The sequence below is a fragment of the Engystomops pustulosus genome, unplaced genomic scaffold (genome assembly GCF_040894005.1).
Source record: "Engystomops pustulosus unplaced genomic scaffold, aEngPut4.maternal MAT_SCAFFOLD_278, whole genome shotgun sequence".
Taxonomy (NCBI): Eukaryota; Metazoa; Chordata; class Amphibia; order Anura; family Leptodactylidae; genus Engystomops; species Engystomops pustulosus.
Genome location: NW_027285157.1, coordinates 94,492 through 111,336, shown reverse-complemented (window position 1 = coordinate 111,336; position 16,845 = coordinate 94,492). Strand labels below are relative to the sequence as shown.

The 16,845-nt window shown below is 55.3% G+C and overlaps 1 protein-coding gene across 1 annotated transcript in view; it reads left to right on the top strand.

Moving 5' to 3' along the window:
• The first annotated feature begins 1,965 nt into the window (after positions 1-1,965).
• LOC140110433 (major facilitator superfamily domain-containing protein 3-like) overlaps positions 1,966-16,845 on the top strand; it is a 58,862-nt gene continuing 43,982 nt past the window's right edge. Inside the window, exons 1-2 of the mRNA XM_072132229.1 lie at positions 1,966-3,808; positions 5,280-5,427. Coding sequence (XP_071988330.1) covers positions 3,130-3,808; positions 5,280-5,427 — 827 coding nt within the window. The 5' untranslated portion in view covers positions 1,966-3,129. The remainder of the gene's footprint in view (positions 3,809-5,279; positions 5,428-16,845) is intronic.

Here is a 16,845-nt window from a genome sequence, read left to right as displayed (position 1 = left end):
TATATATATATATAATATCCTGCACATTATACACTGTATATATATATATATAATATCCTGTACATTATACACTGTATATATATATAATATCCTGTACATTATACACTGTATATATATATAATATCCTGTACATTATACACTGTATATATATATAATATCCTGTACATTATACACTGTATATATATATAATATCCTGTACATTATACACTGTATATATATATATATAATATCCTGCACATTATACACTGTATATATATATAATATCCTGTACATTATACACTGTATATATATATAATATCCTGTACATTATACACTGTGTATATATATATAATATCCTGTACATTATACACTGTATATATATATATATATATATAATATCCTGTACATTATACACTGTATATATATATATAATATCCTGTACATTATACACTGTATATATATATATATATATAATATCCTGTACATTATACACTGTATATATTTATAATATCCTGTACATTATACACTGTATATATATATATAATATCCTGTACATTATACACTGTATATATATATATAATATCCTGCACATTATACACTGTATATATATATATAATATCCTGTACATTATACACTGTATATATATATATATAATATCCTGTACATTATACACTGTGTATATATATATAATATCCTGTACATTATACACTGTATATATATATATAATATCCTGTACATTATACACTGTATATATATATATAATATCCTGTACATTATACACTGTATATATATATATAATATCCTGTACATTATACACTGTATATATATATATATATAATATCCTGTACATTATACACTGTATATATATATATAATATCCTGCACATTATACACTGTATATATATATATAATATCCTGTACATTATACACTGTATATATATATAATATCCTGTACATTATACACTGTATATATATATAATATCCTGTACATTATACACTGTATATATATATAATATCCTGTACATTATACACTGTATATATATATATATAATATCCTGTACATTATACACTGTATATATATATATATATAATATCCTGTACATTATACACTGTATATATATATATATAATATCCTGTACATTATACACTGTATATATATATATATATATAATATCCTGTACATTATACACTGTATATATATATATATAATATCCTGTACATTATACACTGTATATATATATATAATATCCTGTACATTATACACTGTATATATATATAATATCCTGTACATTATACACTGTATATATATATATATACTATCCTGTACATTATACACTGTATATACATATATATATATATATATATATATATATAATATCCTGTACATTATACACTGTATATATATATAATATCCTGTACATTATACACTGTATATATATATATAATATCCTGTACATTATACACTGTATATATATATATATATAATATCCTGTACATTATACACTGTATATATATATATAATATCCTGTACATTATACACTGTGTATATATATATAATGTCCTGTACATTATACACTGTGTATATATATATATATAATATCCTGTACATTATACACTGTATATATATATATAATATCCTGTACATTATACACTGTATATATATATAATATCCTGTACATTATACACTGTATATATATATATATATATATATATATATATATATAATATCCTGTACATTATACACTGTATATATATATATAATATCCTGTACATTATACACTGTATATATATATATATATATATATATATATATATATATATATAATATCCTGTACATTATACACTGTATATATATATATAATATCCTGTACATTATACACTGTATATATATATATAATATCCTGTACATTATACACTGTATATATATATATATAATATCCTGTATATTACACCTCTCATACAGGGGATATAATTGACGTCTCTTCTTTGTCTTCCAGATGTTTTGTTTTTCTCCTAATAATTGCCAGCACCCTTTTCTATCTCATGACCCTTGGTGACCTTTGACCCTTCTCTATCCCCTGAGGCTCGGTGACCTGTGACCCTTCTCTATCCCCTGAGGCTCGGTGACCTGTGTCCCTCCTCTATTTCTTGACGCTCGGCGACCTGTGACCCTCCTCTATCCCCTGAGGCTCGGTGACCTGTGACCCTCATCTATCCCCTGAGGCTCGGTGACCTGTGACCCTCATCTATCCCCTGACGCTCGGTAACCTGTGACCCTTCTCTATCCCCTGAAGTTCGGTGACCTGCGACTTTTCTCTGTCCCCTGACGCTCGGTGACCTGTGACTTTTCTCTATCCCCTGACACTTGGTGACCTGTGACCCTCCTCTTTCCCCTGAGGCTCAGGGACCTATGACCCTTGGTGACCTGTGACCTTCCCCTATCCCCTGAGGCTCGGTGACCTTTGACCCTCCCGTATCTCCTGATGCTCGGTGACCTGTGACCCTCCTGTATCTCCTGATGCTCGGTGACCTGTGACCCACCTCTTTCCCCTGAGGCTCAGTGACCTTTGACCCTTCTCTATTCCATGACCCTTGGTGACCTGTGACCTTCCCCTATCCCCTGAGGCTCGGTGACCTGTGACCCTCCTGTACCTCCTGATGCTCGGTGACCTGTGACCCTCCTGTACCTCCTGATGCTCGATGACCTGTGACCCTCCTGTACCTCCTGATGCTCGGTGACCTGTGACCCTCCTGTACCTCCTGATGCTCGGTGACCTGTGACCCTCCTGTACCTCCTCATGCTCGGTGACCTGTGACCCTCCTGTACCTCCTGATGCTCGGTGACCTGTGACCCTCCTGTACCTCCTCATGGTCGGTGACCTGTGACCCTCCTGTACCTCCTGATGCTCGGTGACCTGTGACCCTCCTGTACCTCCTGATGCTCGGTGACCTGTGACCCTCCTGTACCTCCTCATGCTCGGTGACCTGTGACCCTCCTGTACCTCCTCATGCTCGGTGACCTGTGACCCTCCTGTACCTCCTGATGCTCGGTGACCTGTGACCCTCCTGTACCTCCTGATGCTCGGTGACCTGTGACCCTCCTGTACCTCCTGATGCTCGGTGACCTGTGACCCTCCTGGGCCTGTGTACTATGTCCGGTCCATTCCTCTCCCTTGGTGTCCTGTATCTGGTGCAGGGCTTCCCCTATGGGCTCCAGTCCGGCCTCCTCCCGGTGCTGCTGCGTTCCCAGGGGCTGTCGCTGTCACACATCGGGCTGACCCGAGCGCTCTACCTGCCGTGGCTGCTCAAGTTCTTGTGGTCTCCATTGGTGGATGGAGTTTTCCTCCGTCAGACTTGGCTGGTGCTCAGCACTGGGGGCCTGTGCACCTGCTGTGCTCTGTGCTCTGTGCTGCCCCTGCAGGACACCTTCACCCCTCTGGCGTGGCTGCTCCTCCTCATGCACATCTTGTCGTCCATGCAGGACGTGGCATTGGATGCCGTGACGGTGGCGGTGCTGGACAAGGAGCAGCTGGGCCTGGGTAACTCGGTGCAGGTGGTGGCCTACAAGCTGGGCTCGGTGCTGGCCGGAGGGGGGGCCCTGGCCGTGCTCCATCTTCTGGGCTGGCGGGGGGTCTTCCTGCTGCTCTCCCTGGGTTACCTCTTGGCGACGCTTTGTGCTTTGTGGTCAACGACGCTTAGAGAAGAGTCAAGATGTCACGGAAACCGGCAGAGCTGTGGACCGGCGCTGAGACTGCCGGATGTGGTCCGAGGGGTGGTCACCGCTCCGGGGACAGTGTGGACCGCCGTCTATGTCCTGGTCTACAAGCTGGGTGAGTAGTGGGGACTTCTGGGACTAACGCAATATTTCCCCAAATTTGGCTTTGTTCCTTCCTAACCCTGCAGATCCCAAGTCAAGGGAATAGGAATGTCCCTACGTGGCGGGTGTGGCGCCCTGTCCCGTGGCTGCTGCAGTCATTGTTAGGTCGGCAGTAAAATGACTTATCCTCCCAGCTCCTCTCCGTGCCCCCGGACCGCTCCTCTCCGTGCCCCCGGCCGCTCCTCTCCGTGCCCCCCGGGCCGCTCCTCTCCGTGCCCCCCGGCCGCTCCTCTCCGTGCCCCCGGGCCGCTCCTCTCCGTGCCCCCGGGCCGCTCCTCTCCGTGCCCCCGGACCGCTCCTCTCCGTGCCCCCGGCCGCTACTCTCCGTGCCCCCGGCCGCTACTCTCCGTGCCCCCGGGCCGCTCCTCTCCGTGCCCCCGGGCCGCTCCTCTCCGTGCCCCCGGCCGCTCCTCTCCGTGCCCCCGGCCGCTCCTCTCCGTGCCCCCGGCCGCTCCTCTCCGTGCCCCCGGCCGCTCCTCTCCGTGCCCCCTGGCCGCTCCTCTCCGTGCCCCCTGGCCGCTCCTCTCCGTGCCCCCGGGCCGCTCCTCTTCGTGCTCCCGGCCCGCTCCTCTCCGGGCCGCTCCGGGCCGCTCCCTTCCGTGCCCCCGGGCTGCTCCTCTTCGCCCCCCCTGGGCCGCTCCTCTCCGTGCCCCCGGGCCGCTCCTCTCCGTGCCCCCGGACCGCTCCTCTCCGTGCCCCCGGACCGCTCCTCTCCGTGCCCCCGGCCGCTCCTCTCCGTGCCCCCGGCCGCTCCTCTCCGTGCCCCCGGGCCGCTCCTCTCCGTGCCCCCGGGCCGCTCCTCTCCGTGCCCCCGGCCGCTCCTCTCCGTGCCCCCGGCCGCTCCTCTCCGTGCCCCCGGCCGCTCCTCTCCGTGCCCCCGGGCCGCTCCTCTTCGTGCCCCCGGCCCGCTCCTCTCCGTGCCCCCCGGGCCGCTCCCTTCCGTGCCCCCGGGCCGCTCCTCTTCGCGCCCCCGGGCCGCTCCTCTCCGTGCCCCCCGGGCCGCTCCCTTCCGTGCCCCCGGGCCGCTCCTCTCCGTGCCCCCGGGCCGCTCCTCTCCGTGCCCCCGGGCCGCTCCTCTCCGTGCCCCCGGGCCGCTCCTCTCCGTGCCCCCGGGCCGCTCCTCTCCGTGCCCCCCGGCCGCTCCTCTCCGTGCCGCTCCGGGCCACTCCCTTCCGTGCCCCGGGCCGCTCCTCTCCGTGCCCCCGGGCCACTCCTCTCCGTGCCCCCGGGCCGCTCCTCTCCGTGCCCCCCCGGGCCGCTCCTCTCCGGGCCGCTCCTCTCCGTGCCCCCGGGCCGCTCCTCTCCGTGCCCCCCGGCCGCTCCTCTCCGTGCCCCCCGGCCGCCCCTTGCCACGCTCCCTGCTGCCCCCCGCCGCGCTCCCTGTCTAACATGTGACGTGCGCTGATGTGGTGTCACTTCCTCAGGTGAGCAGGGCTCCCTCAGTATGGTCCCCCTGCTCCTGCTGGATCACGGTGTCTCTCCGGCTGCGTTGGGATTCTGGAATGGGATCCTGTCATTGGGCTTCTCCATTGTTGGATCTGTTGCTGGAGGTTTTCTCCTGAGGAAAGGTAGGTAAGTGGTGAAATACTTACCCCCAGGGCATGTGATGTGCCAGACATACAGTGACATTACTGGGGTACAGCCAGGGTCTCTGTGTAGCGGAGGCTGGGGATGGAGGCCATACACTGACATTACTGGGGTAACAGCCAGGGTCTCTGTGTAGCGGAGGCTGGGGATGGAGGCCATACACTGACATTACTGGGGTAACAGCCAGGGTCTCTGTGTAGCGGAGGCTGGGGATGGAGGCCATACACTGACATTACTGGGATACAGCCAGGGTCTCTGTGTAGCGGAGGCTGGGGATGGAGGCCATACACTGACATTACTGGGGTACAGCCAGGGTCTCTGTGTAGCGGAGGCTGGGGATGGAGGCCATACAGTGACATTACTGGGGTACAGCCATGGTCTCTGTGTAGCGGAGGCTGGGGATGGAGGCCATACAGTGACATTACTGGGGTACAGCCTGGGTCTCTGTGTAGGTGAGGCTGGGGATGGAGGCCATACACTGACATTACTGGGGTACAGGCAGGGTCTCTGTGTAGGGGAGGCTGGGGATGGAGGCCATACACTGACATTACTGGGGTACAGGCAGGCTCTCTGTGTAGCGGAGGCTGGGGATGGAGACCATACACTGACATTACTGGGGTACAGCCAGGGTCTCTGTGTAGCGGAGGCTGGGGATGGAGGCCATACACTGACATTACTGGGGTACAGCCAGGGTCTCTGTGTAGCGGAGGCTGGGGATGGAGGCCATACACTGACATTACTGGGGTAACAGCCAGGGTCTCTGTGTAGCGGAGGCTGGGGATGGAGGCCATACACTGACATTACTGGGGTACAGCCAGGGTCTCTGTGTAGCGGAGGCTGGGGATGGAGGCCATACAGTGACATTACTGGGGTACAGCCATGGTCTCTGTGTAGCGGAGGCTGGGGATGGAGGCCATACAGTGACATTACTGGGGTACAGCCTGGGTCTCTGTGTAGGTGAGGCTGGGGATGGAGGCCATACACTGACATTACTGGGGTACAGGCAGGGTCTCTGTGTAGGGGAGGCTGGGGATGGAGACCATACATTGACATTACTGGGGTACAGGCAGGCTCTCTGTGTAGCGGAGGCTGGGGATGGAGGCCATACAGTGACATTACTGGGGTACAGCCAGGGTCTCTGTGTAGCGGAGGCTGGGGATGGAGGCCATACACTGACATTACTGGGGTATAGCCAGGGTCTCTGTGTAGCGGAGGCTGAGGATGGAGACCATACACTGACATTACTGGGGTACAGCCAGGGTCTCTGTGTAGCGGAGGCTGGGGATGGAGGCCATACAGTGACATTACTGGGGTACAGCCAGGGTCTCTGTGTAGCGGAGGCTGGGGATGGAGGCCATACACTGACATTACTGGGGTACAGCCAGGGTCTCTGTGTAGGGGAGGCTGGGGATGGAGACCACACATTGACATTACTGGGGTACAGGCAGGCTCTCTGTGTAGCGGAGGCTGGGGATGGAGGCCATACAGTGACATTACTGGGGTACAGCCAGGGTCTCTGTGTAGCGGAGGCTGGGGATGGAGGCCACACAGTGACATTACTGGGGTACAGCCAGGGTCTCTGTGTAGCGGAGGCTGGGGATGGAGACCATACACTGACATTACTGGGGTACAGGCAGGGTCTCTGTGTAGCGGAGGCTGGGGATGGAGGCCATACACTGACATTACTGGGGTACAGCCAGGGTCTCTGTGTAGGGGAGGCTGGGGATGGAGGCCATACAGTGACATTACTGGGGTACAGCCAGGGTCTCTGTGTAGCGAAGGCTGGGGATGGAGGCCACACAGTGACATTACTGTGGTACAGTCAGGGTCTCTGTGTAGGGGAGGCTGGGGATGGAGGCCATACACGGACATTACTGGGGTACAGCCAGGGTCTCTGTGTAGCGGAGGCTGGGGATGGAGACCATAAACTGACATTACTGGGGTACAGGCAGGGTCTCTGTGTAGCGGAGGCTGGGGATGGAGGCCATACACTGACATTACTGGGGTACAGCCAGGGTCTCTGTGTAGGGGAGGCTGGGGATGGAGGCCATACACTGACATTACTGGGGTACAGCCCGGGTCTCTGTGTAGCGGAGGCTGGGGATGGAGGCCACACAGTGAAATTACTGGGGTACAGCCAGGGTCTCTGTAGCGGAGGCTGGGGATGGAGGCCACACAGTGACATTACTGGGGTACAGCCAGGGTCTCTGTGTAGCGGAGGCTGGGGATGGAGAGCATACACTGACATTACTGGGGTACAGGCAGGGTCTCTGTGTAGCGGAGGCTGGGGATGGAGGCCATACACTGACATTACTGGGGTACAGCCAGGGTCTCTGTGTAGGGGAGGCTGGGGATGGAGACCATACATTGACATTACTGGGGTACAGGCAGGCTCTCTGTGTAGCGGAGGCTGGGGATGGAGGCCATACAGTGACATTACTGGGGTACAGCCAGGGTCTCTGTGTAGCGGAGGCTGGGGATGGAGGCCACACAGTGACATTACCGGAGTACAGTCAGGGTCTCTGTGTAGGTGAGGCTGGGGATGGAGGCCATACACTGACATTACTGGGGTACAGCCAGGGTCTCTGTGTAGCGGAGGCTGGGGATGGAGACCATACACTGACATTACTGGGGTACAGCCCGGGTCTCTGTGTAGGGGAGGCTGGGGATGGAGGCCATACACTGACATTACTGGGGTACAGGCATGGTCTCTGTGTAGCGGAGGCTGGGGATGGAAGCCATACACTGACATTACTGGGGTACAGCCAGGGTCTCTGTGTAGGGGAGGCTGGGGATGGAGACCATACACGGACATTACTGGGGTACAGTCAGGGCCTCTGTGTAGGGAAGGCTGGGGATGGAGGCCATACACTGACATTACTGGGGTACAGGCAGGGTCTCTGTGTAGCGGAGGCTGGGGATGGAGGCCATACAATGACATTACTGGGGTACAGCCCGGGTCTCTGTGTAGGGGAGGCTCGGGATGGAGGCCACACAGTGACTTTACTGGGGTACAGCCAGGGTCTCTGTGTAGCGGAGGCTGGGGATGGAGGCAATACACTGACATTACTGGGGTACAGTCAGGGTCTCTGTGTAGGGGAGGCTGGGGATGGAGGCCACACAGTGACATTACCGGAGTACAGTCAGGGTCTCTGTGTAGGTGAGGCTGGGGATGAAGGCCATACACTGACATTACTGGGGTACAGCCAGGGTCTCTGTGTAGGGGAGGCTGGGGATGGAGGCCATACACTGACATTACTGGGGTACAGCCCGGGTCCCTGTGTAGGATAGGCTGGGGATGGAGACCATGCACTGACATTACTGGGGTACAGCCCGGGTCTCTGTGTAGCGGAGGCTGGGGATGGAGGCCATACACTGACATTACTGGGGAACAGCCAGGGTCTCTGTGTAGCGGAGGCTGGGGATGGAGGCCATACACTGACATTACTGGGGAACAGCCAGGGTCTCTGTGTAGCGGAGGCTGGGGATGGAGGCCATACACTGACATTACTGGGCTACAACCAGGGTCTCTGTGTAGCGGAGGCTGGAGATGGAGGCCATACACTGACATTACTGGGGTACAGCCAGGGTCTCTGTGTAGCGGAGGCTGGGGATGGAGGCCATACACTGACATTACTGAGGTACAGCTAGGGTCTCTGTGTAGCGGAGGCTGAGGATGGAGACCATACACTGACATTACCACGGTACAGCCCGGGTCTCTGTGTAGGTGAGGCTGGGGATGGAGGCCATACACTGACATTACTGGGGTACAGGCATGGTCTCCGTGTTGGGGAGGCTGAGGATGGAGACCATACACTGACATTACCACGGTACAGCCCGGGTCTCTGTGTAGGTGAGGCTGGGGATGGAGGCCATACACTGACATTACTGGGGTACAGCCAGGGTCTCCGTGTTGGGGAGGCTGGGGATGGAGACCATACACTGATATTACTGGGGTACAGTCGGGGTCTCTGTGTAGCGGAGGCTGGGGATGGAGACCATACACTGACATTACTGGGCTACAACCAGGGTCTCTGTGTAGCGGAGGCTGGGGATGGAGGCCATACACTGACATTACTGGGGTACAGCCCGGGTCTCTGTGTAGCGGAGGATGGGGATGGAGACCATACACTGACATTACTGGGATACAGCCAGGGTCTCTGTGTAGCGGAGGCTGGGGATGGAGGCCATACACTGACATTACCGGGGTACAGCCCGGGTCTCTGTGTAGCGGAGGCTGGGGATGGAGGCCATACACTGACATAACTGGGGTACGGGCAGGGTCTCTGTGTAGCGGAGGCTGGGGATGGAGGCCATACACTGACATTACTGGGGTACAGCCAGGGTCTCTGTGTAGGGGAGGCTGGGGATGGAGACCATACACTGACATTACTGGGGTACAGTCAGGGTCTCTGTGTTGGGGAGGCTGGGGATGGAGGCCATACACTGACATTACTGGGGTACAGCCAGGGTCTCTGTGTAGCGGAGGCTGGGGATGGAGGCCATACACTGACATTACTGGGGCACAGCCAGGGTCTCTGTGTAGCGGAGGCTGGAGATGGAGGCCATACACTGACATTACTGGGGTACAGTCAGGGTCTCTGTGTAGGGAAGGCTGGGGATAAAGGCCATACACTGACATTACTGGGGTACAGTCAGGGTCTCTGTGTAGCGGAGGCTGGGGATGGAGGCCATACACTGACATTACTGGGGTACAGGCAGGGTCTCTGTGTAGTGGAGGCTGGGGATGGAGGCCATACACTGACATTACTGGGGTACAGGCAGGGTCTCTGTGTAGCGGAGGCTGGGGATGGAGACCATACACTGACATTACTGGGATACAGCCAGGGTCTCTGTGTAGCGGAGGCTGGGGATGGAGGCCACACAGTGACTTTACTGGGGTACAGCCAGGGTCTCTGTGTAGCGGAGGCTGGGGATGGAGGCCATACACTGACATTACTGGGGTACAGTCAGGGTCTCTGTGTAGGGGAGGCTGGGGATGGAGGCCACACAGTGACATTACTGGGGTACAGTCAGGGTCTCTGTGTAGGTGAGGCTGGGGATGGAGGCCATCCACTGACATTACTGGCGTACAGGCAGGGTCTCTGTGTAGCGGAGGCTGGGGATGGAGACCATACACTGACATTACTGGGGTACAGCCAGGGTCTCTGTGTAGCGGAGGCTGGGGATGGAGACCATACACTGACATTACTGGGGTACAGCCAGGGTCTCTGTGTAGGGGAGGCTGGGGATGGAGACCATACACTGACATTACTGGGGTACAGCCAGGGTCTCTGTGTAGCGGAGGCTGGGGATGGAGACCATACACTGACATTACTGGGGTACAGGCAGGGTCTCTGTGTAGCGGAGGCTGGAGATGGAGGCCATACACTGACATTACTGGGGCACAGTCAGGGTTTCTGTGTAGGGGAGGCTGGGGATGGAGGCCATACACTGACATTACTGGGGTACAGCCAGGGTCTCTGTGTAGGGGAGGCTGGGGATGGAGGCCATACACTGACATTACTGGGGTACAGCCAGGGTCTCTGTGTAGGGGAGGCTGGGGATGGAGGCCATACACTGACATTACTGGGGTACAGCCAGGGTCTCTGTGTAGCGGAGGCTGTGGATGGAGGCCATACAGTGACATTACTGGGGTACAGGCAGGGTCTCTGTGTAGCGGAGGCTGGGGATGGAGGCCATACACTGACAATACTGGGGTACAGCCAGGGTCTCTGTGTAGGGGAGGCTGGGGATGGAGACCATACACTGACATTACTGGGGTACAGCCAGGGTCTCTGTGTAGCGGAGGCTGGGGATGGAGGCTATACACTGACATTACTGGGGTACAGGCAGGGTCTTTGTGTAGCGGAGGCTGGAGATGGAGGCCATACACTGACATTACTGGGGTACAGCCAGGGTCTCTGTGTAGGGGAGGCTGGGGATGGAGGCCATACACTGACATTACTGGGGTACAGCCAGGGTCTCTGTGTAGCGGAGGCTGGGGATGGAGGCCATACACTGACATTACTGGGGTACAGTCAGGGTCTCTGTGTAGCGGAGGCTGGGGATGGAGGCCATACACTGACATTACTGGGGTACAGCCCGGGTCTCTGTGTAGCGGAGGCTGTGGATGGAGGCCATACAGTGACATTACTGGGGTACAGGCAGGGTCTCTGTGTAGCGGAGGCTGGGGATGGAGGCCATACACTGACATTACTGGGGTACAGCCCGGGTCTCTGTGTAGGGGAGGCTGGGGTTGGAGACCATACACGGACATTACTGGGGTACAGCCAGGGTCTCTGTGTAGCGGAGGCTGGGGATGGAGGCCATACACTGACATTACTACGGCACAGCCAGGGTCTCTGTGTAGGGGAGGCTGGGGATGGAGGCCATACACTGACATAACTGGGGTACAGCCAGGGTCTCTGTGTAGCGGAGGCTGTGTATGGAGGCCATACACTGACATTACTGGGGTACAGCCCTGGTCCCTGTGTAGGGGAGGCTGGGGATGGAGACCATACACTGACATTACTGGGATACAGCCAGGGTCTCTGTGTAGGGGAGGCTGGGGATGGAGGCCATACACTGACATTACTGGGGTAACAGCCAGGGTCTCTGTGTAGCGGAGGCTAGGAATGGAGGCCATTCACTGACATTACTGGGGTACAGCCAGGGTCTCTGTGTAGCGGAGGCTGGAGATGGAGGCCATACACTGACATTACTGGGGTACAGCCCGGGTCTCTGTGTAGGGGAGGCTGGGAATGGAGGCCATACAGTGACATTACTGGGGTACAGCCAGGGTCTCTGTGTAGGGGAGGATGGGGATGGAGGCCATACACTGACATTACTGGGGTACAGCCAGGGTCTCTGTGTAGGGGAGGCTGGGGATGGAGACCATACACTGACATTACTGGGGTACAGCTATGGTCTCTATGTAGCGGAGGCTGGGGATGGAGGCCATACACTGACATTACTGGGGTACAGCCAGGGTGTCTGTGTAGGGGAGGCTGGGGATGGAGACCATACACTGACATTACTGGGGTACAGCCCGGGTCTCTGTGTAGGGGAGGATGGGGATGGAGGCCATACACTGACATTACTGGGGTACAGCCAGGGTCTCTGTGTAGCGGAGGCTGGGGATGGAGGCAATACACTGACATTACTGGGGTACGGCCAGGGTCTCTGTGTAGCGGAGGCTGGGGATGGAGACCATACACTGACATTACTGGGGTACAGCCAGGGTCTCTGTGTAGCGGAGGCTGGGAATGGAGGCCACACACTGACATTACTGTGGTACAGCCCGCGTCTCTGTGTAGCGGAGGCTGGGGATGGAGGCCATACAGTGACATTACTGGGGTACAGCCAGGGTCTCTGTGTAGCGGAGGCTGGGGATGGAGGCCATACAGTGACATTACTGGGGTACAGCCAGGGTCTCTGTGTAGCGGAGGCTGGGGATGGAGGCCATACACTGACATTACTGGGGTACAGCCCGGGTCTCTGTGTAGGGGAGGCTGGGGATGGAGACCATACATTGACATTACTGGGGTACAGCCCGGGTCTCTGTGTAGGGGAGGCTGGGGATGGAGGCCATACAGTGACATTACTGGGGTACAGCCAGAGTCTCTGTGTAGCGGAGGCTGGGGATAGAGGCCATACAGTGACATTACTGGGGTACAGCCAGGGTCTCTGTGTAGGGGAGGCTGGGGATGGAGGCCATACACTGACATTACTGGGGTACAGGCAGGGTCTCTGTGTAGCGGAGGCTGGGGATGGAGACCATACACTGACATTACTGGGGTACAGCCAGGTTCTCTGTGTAGCGGAGGCTGGGGAAGGAGGCCATACACTGACATTACTGGGGTACAGCCCGGGTCTCTGTGTAGCGGAGGCTGGGGATGGAGGCCATACACTGACATTACTGGGGTACAGCCCGGGTCTCTGTGTAGCGGAGGCTGGGGATGGAGGCCATACACTGACATTACTGGGGTACAGCCCGGGTCTCTGTGTAGGAGAGGCTGGGGATGGAGACCATACACTGACATAACTGGGGTACGGGCAGGGTCTCTGTGTAGCGGAGGCTGGGGATGGAGGCCATACACTGACATTACTGGGGCACAGCCAGGGTCTCTGTGTAGCGGAGGCTGGGGATGGAGGCCATACACTTACATTACTGGGGTACAGCCAGGGTCTCTGTGTAGCGGAGGCTGGGGATGGAGGCCATACACTGACATTACTGGGGTACAGGCAGGGTCTCTGTGTAGCGGAGGCTGGGGATGGAGGCCATACACTGACATTACTGGGGTACAGCCAGGGTCTCTGTGTAGCGGAGGCTGGGGATGGAGGCCATACAGTGACAATACTGGGGTACAGGCAGGGTCTCTGTGTAGCGGAGGCTGGGGATGGAGGCCATACAGTGACAATACTGGGGTACAGCCAGGGTCTGTGTGTAGCGGAGGCTGGGGATGGAGGCCATACAGTGACATTACTGGGGTACAGGCAGGGTCTCTGTGTAGGGGAGACTGGGGATGGAGGCCATACACTGACATTACTGGGGTACAGCCAGGGTCTCTGTGTAGCGGAGGCTGGGGATGGAGGCCATACACTGACATTACTGGGGTACAGCCCGGGTCTCTGTGTAGGGGAGGCTGGGGATGGAGGCCATACACTGACATTACTGGGGTACAGCCCGGGTCTCTGTGTAGCGGAGGCTGGGGATGGAGGCCATACACTGACATTACTGGGGTACAGCCAGGGTCTCTGTGTAGCGGAGGCTGGGGATGGAGGCCATACACTGACATTACTGGGGTACAGCCCGGGTCTCTGTGTAGGGGAGGCTGGGGATGGAGACCATACACTGACATTACTGGGGTACAGCCCGGGTCTCTGTGTAGGGGAGGCTGGGGATGGAGGCCATACACTGACATTACTGGGGTACAGCCCGGGTCTCTGTGTAGGGGAGGCTGGGGATGGAGACCATACACTGACATTACTGGTTTACAGGCAGGGTCTCTGTGTAGGGGAGGCTGGGGATGGAGGCCATACACTAACATTACTGGGGTACAGCCCGGGTCTCTGTGTAGGGGAGGCTGGGGATGGAGACCATACACTAACATTACTGGGGTACAGCCAGGGTCTCTGTGTAGGGGAGGCTGGGGATGGAGGCCATACACTAACATTACTGGGATACAGCCAGGGTCTCTGTGTAGGTGAGGCTGGGGATGGAGGCCATACACTGACATTACTGGGGTACAGCCAGGGTCTCTGTGTAGGTGAGGCTGGGGATGGAGACCATACACTGACATTACTGGGGTACAGCCCGGGTCTCTGTGTAGGGGAGGCTGGGGATGGAGGCCATACAGTGACATTACTGAGGTACAGGCAAGGTCTCTGTGTAGGGGAGGCTGGGGATGGAGGCCATACACTGACATTACTGGGGTACAGGCAGGGTCTCTGTGTAGGGGAGGCTGGGGATGGAGGCCATACACTGACATTACTGGGGTACAGGCAGGGTCTCTGTGTAGCGGAGGCTGGGGATGGAGGCCATACACTGACATTACTGGGGTACAGCCAGGGTCTCTGTGTAGCGGAGGCTGGGGATGGAGGCCATACACTGACATTACTGGGGTACAGCCAGGGTCTCTGTGTAGGGGAGGCTGGGGATGGAGGCCATACACTGACATTACTGGGGCACAGCCAGGGTCTCTGTGTAGCGGAGGCTGGGGATAGAGGCCATACACTGACATTACTGGGGTACAGCCAGGGTCTGTGTGTAGCGGAGGCTGGGGATGGAGGCCATACACTGACATTACTGGGGTACAGGCAGGGTCTCTGTGTAGCGGAGGCTGGGGATAGAGGCCATACACTGACATTACTGGGGTACAGCCAGGGTCTGTGTGTAGCGGAGGCTGGGGATGGAGGCCATACACTGACATTACTGGGGCACAGCCAGGGTCTCTGTGTAGGGGAGGCTGGGGATGGAGGCCATACACTGACATTACTGGGGTAACAGCCAGGGTCTCTGTGTAGGTGAGGCTGGGGATGGAGGCCATACACTGACATTACTGGGGTACAGCCAGGGTCTCTGTGTAGGTGAGGCTGGGGATGGAGACCATACACTGACATTACTGGGGTACAGCCCGGGTCTCTGTGTAGGGGAGGCTGGGGATGGAGGCCATACAGTGACATTACTGAGGTACAGGCAAGGTCTCTGTGTAGGGGAGGCTGGGGATGGAGGCCATACACTGACATTACTGGGGTACAGGCAGGGTCTCTGTGTAGGGGAGGCTGGGGATGGAGGCCATACACTGACATTACTGGGGTACAGGCAGGGTCTCTGTGTAGCGGAGGCTGGGGATGGAGGCCATACACTGACATTACTGGGGTACAGCCAGGGTCTCTGTGTAGCGGAGGCTGGGGATGGAGGCCATACACTGACATTACTGGGGTACAGCCAGGGTCTCTGTGTAGGGGAGGCTGGGGATGGAGGCCATACACTGACATTACTGGGGCACAGCCAGGGTCTCTGTGTAGCGGAGGCTGGGGATAGAGGCCATACACTGACATTACTGGGGTACAGCCAGGGTCTGTGTGTAGCGGAGGCTGGGGATGGAGGCCATACACTGACATTACTGGGGCACAGCCAGGGTCTCTGTGTAGGGGAGGCTGGGGATGGAGGCCATACACTGACATTACTGGGGTACAGCCAGGGTCTCTGTGTAGGGGAGGCTGGGGATGGAGGCCATACAGTGACATTACTGGGGTACAGCCAGGCTCTCTGTGTAGCGGAGGCTGGGGATGGAGGCCATACACTGACATTACTGGGGTACAGGCAGGGTCTCTGTGTAGCGGAGGCTGGGGATAGAGGCCATACACTGACATTACTGGGGTACAGCCAGGGTCTGTGTGTAGCGGAGGCTGGGGATGGAGGCCATACACTGACATTACTGGGGCACAGCCAGGGTCTCTGTGTAGCGGAGGCTGGGGATAGAGGCCATACACTGACATTACTGGGGTACAGCCAGGGTCTGTGTGTAGCGGAGGCTGGGGATGGAGGCCATACACTGACATTACTGGGATACAGCCAGGGTCTGTGTGTAGCGGAGGCTGGGGATGGAGGCCATACACTGACATTACTGGGGTACAGGCAGGGTCTCTGTGTAGGGGAGGCTGGGGATGGAGACCATACACTGACATTACTGGGGTACAGTCAGGGTCTCTGTGTAGCAGAGGCTGGGGATGGAGGCCATACAGTGACATTACTGGGGTACAGGCAGGGTCTCTGTGTAGCGGAGGCTGGGGATGGAGACCATGCACTGACATTACTGGGGTACAGCCAGGGTCTCTGTGTAGCGGAGGCTGGGGATGGAGGCCATACACTGACATTACTGGGGTACAGCCCGG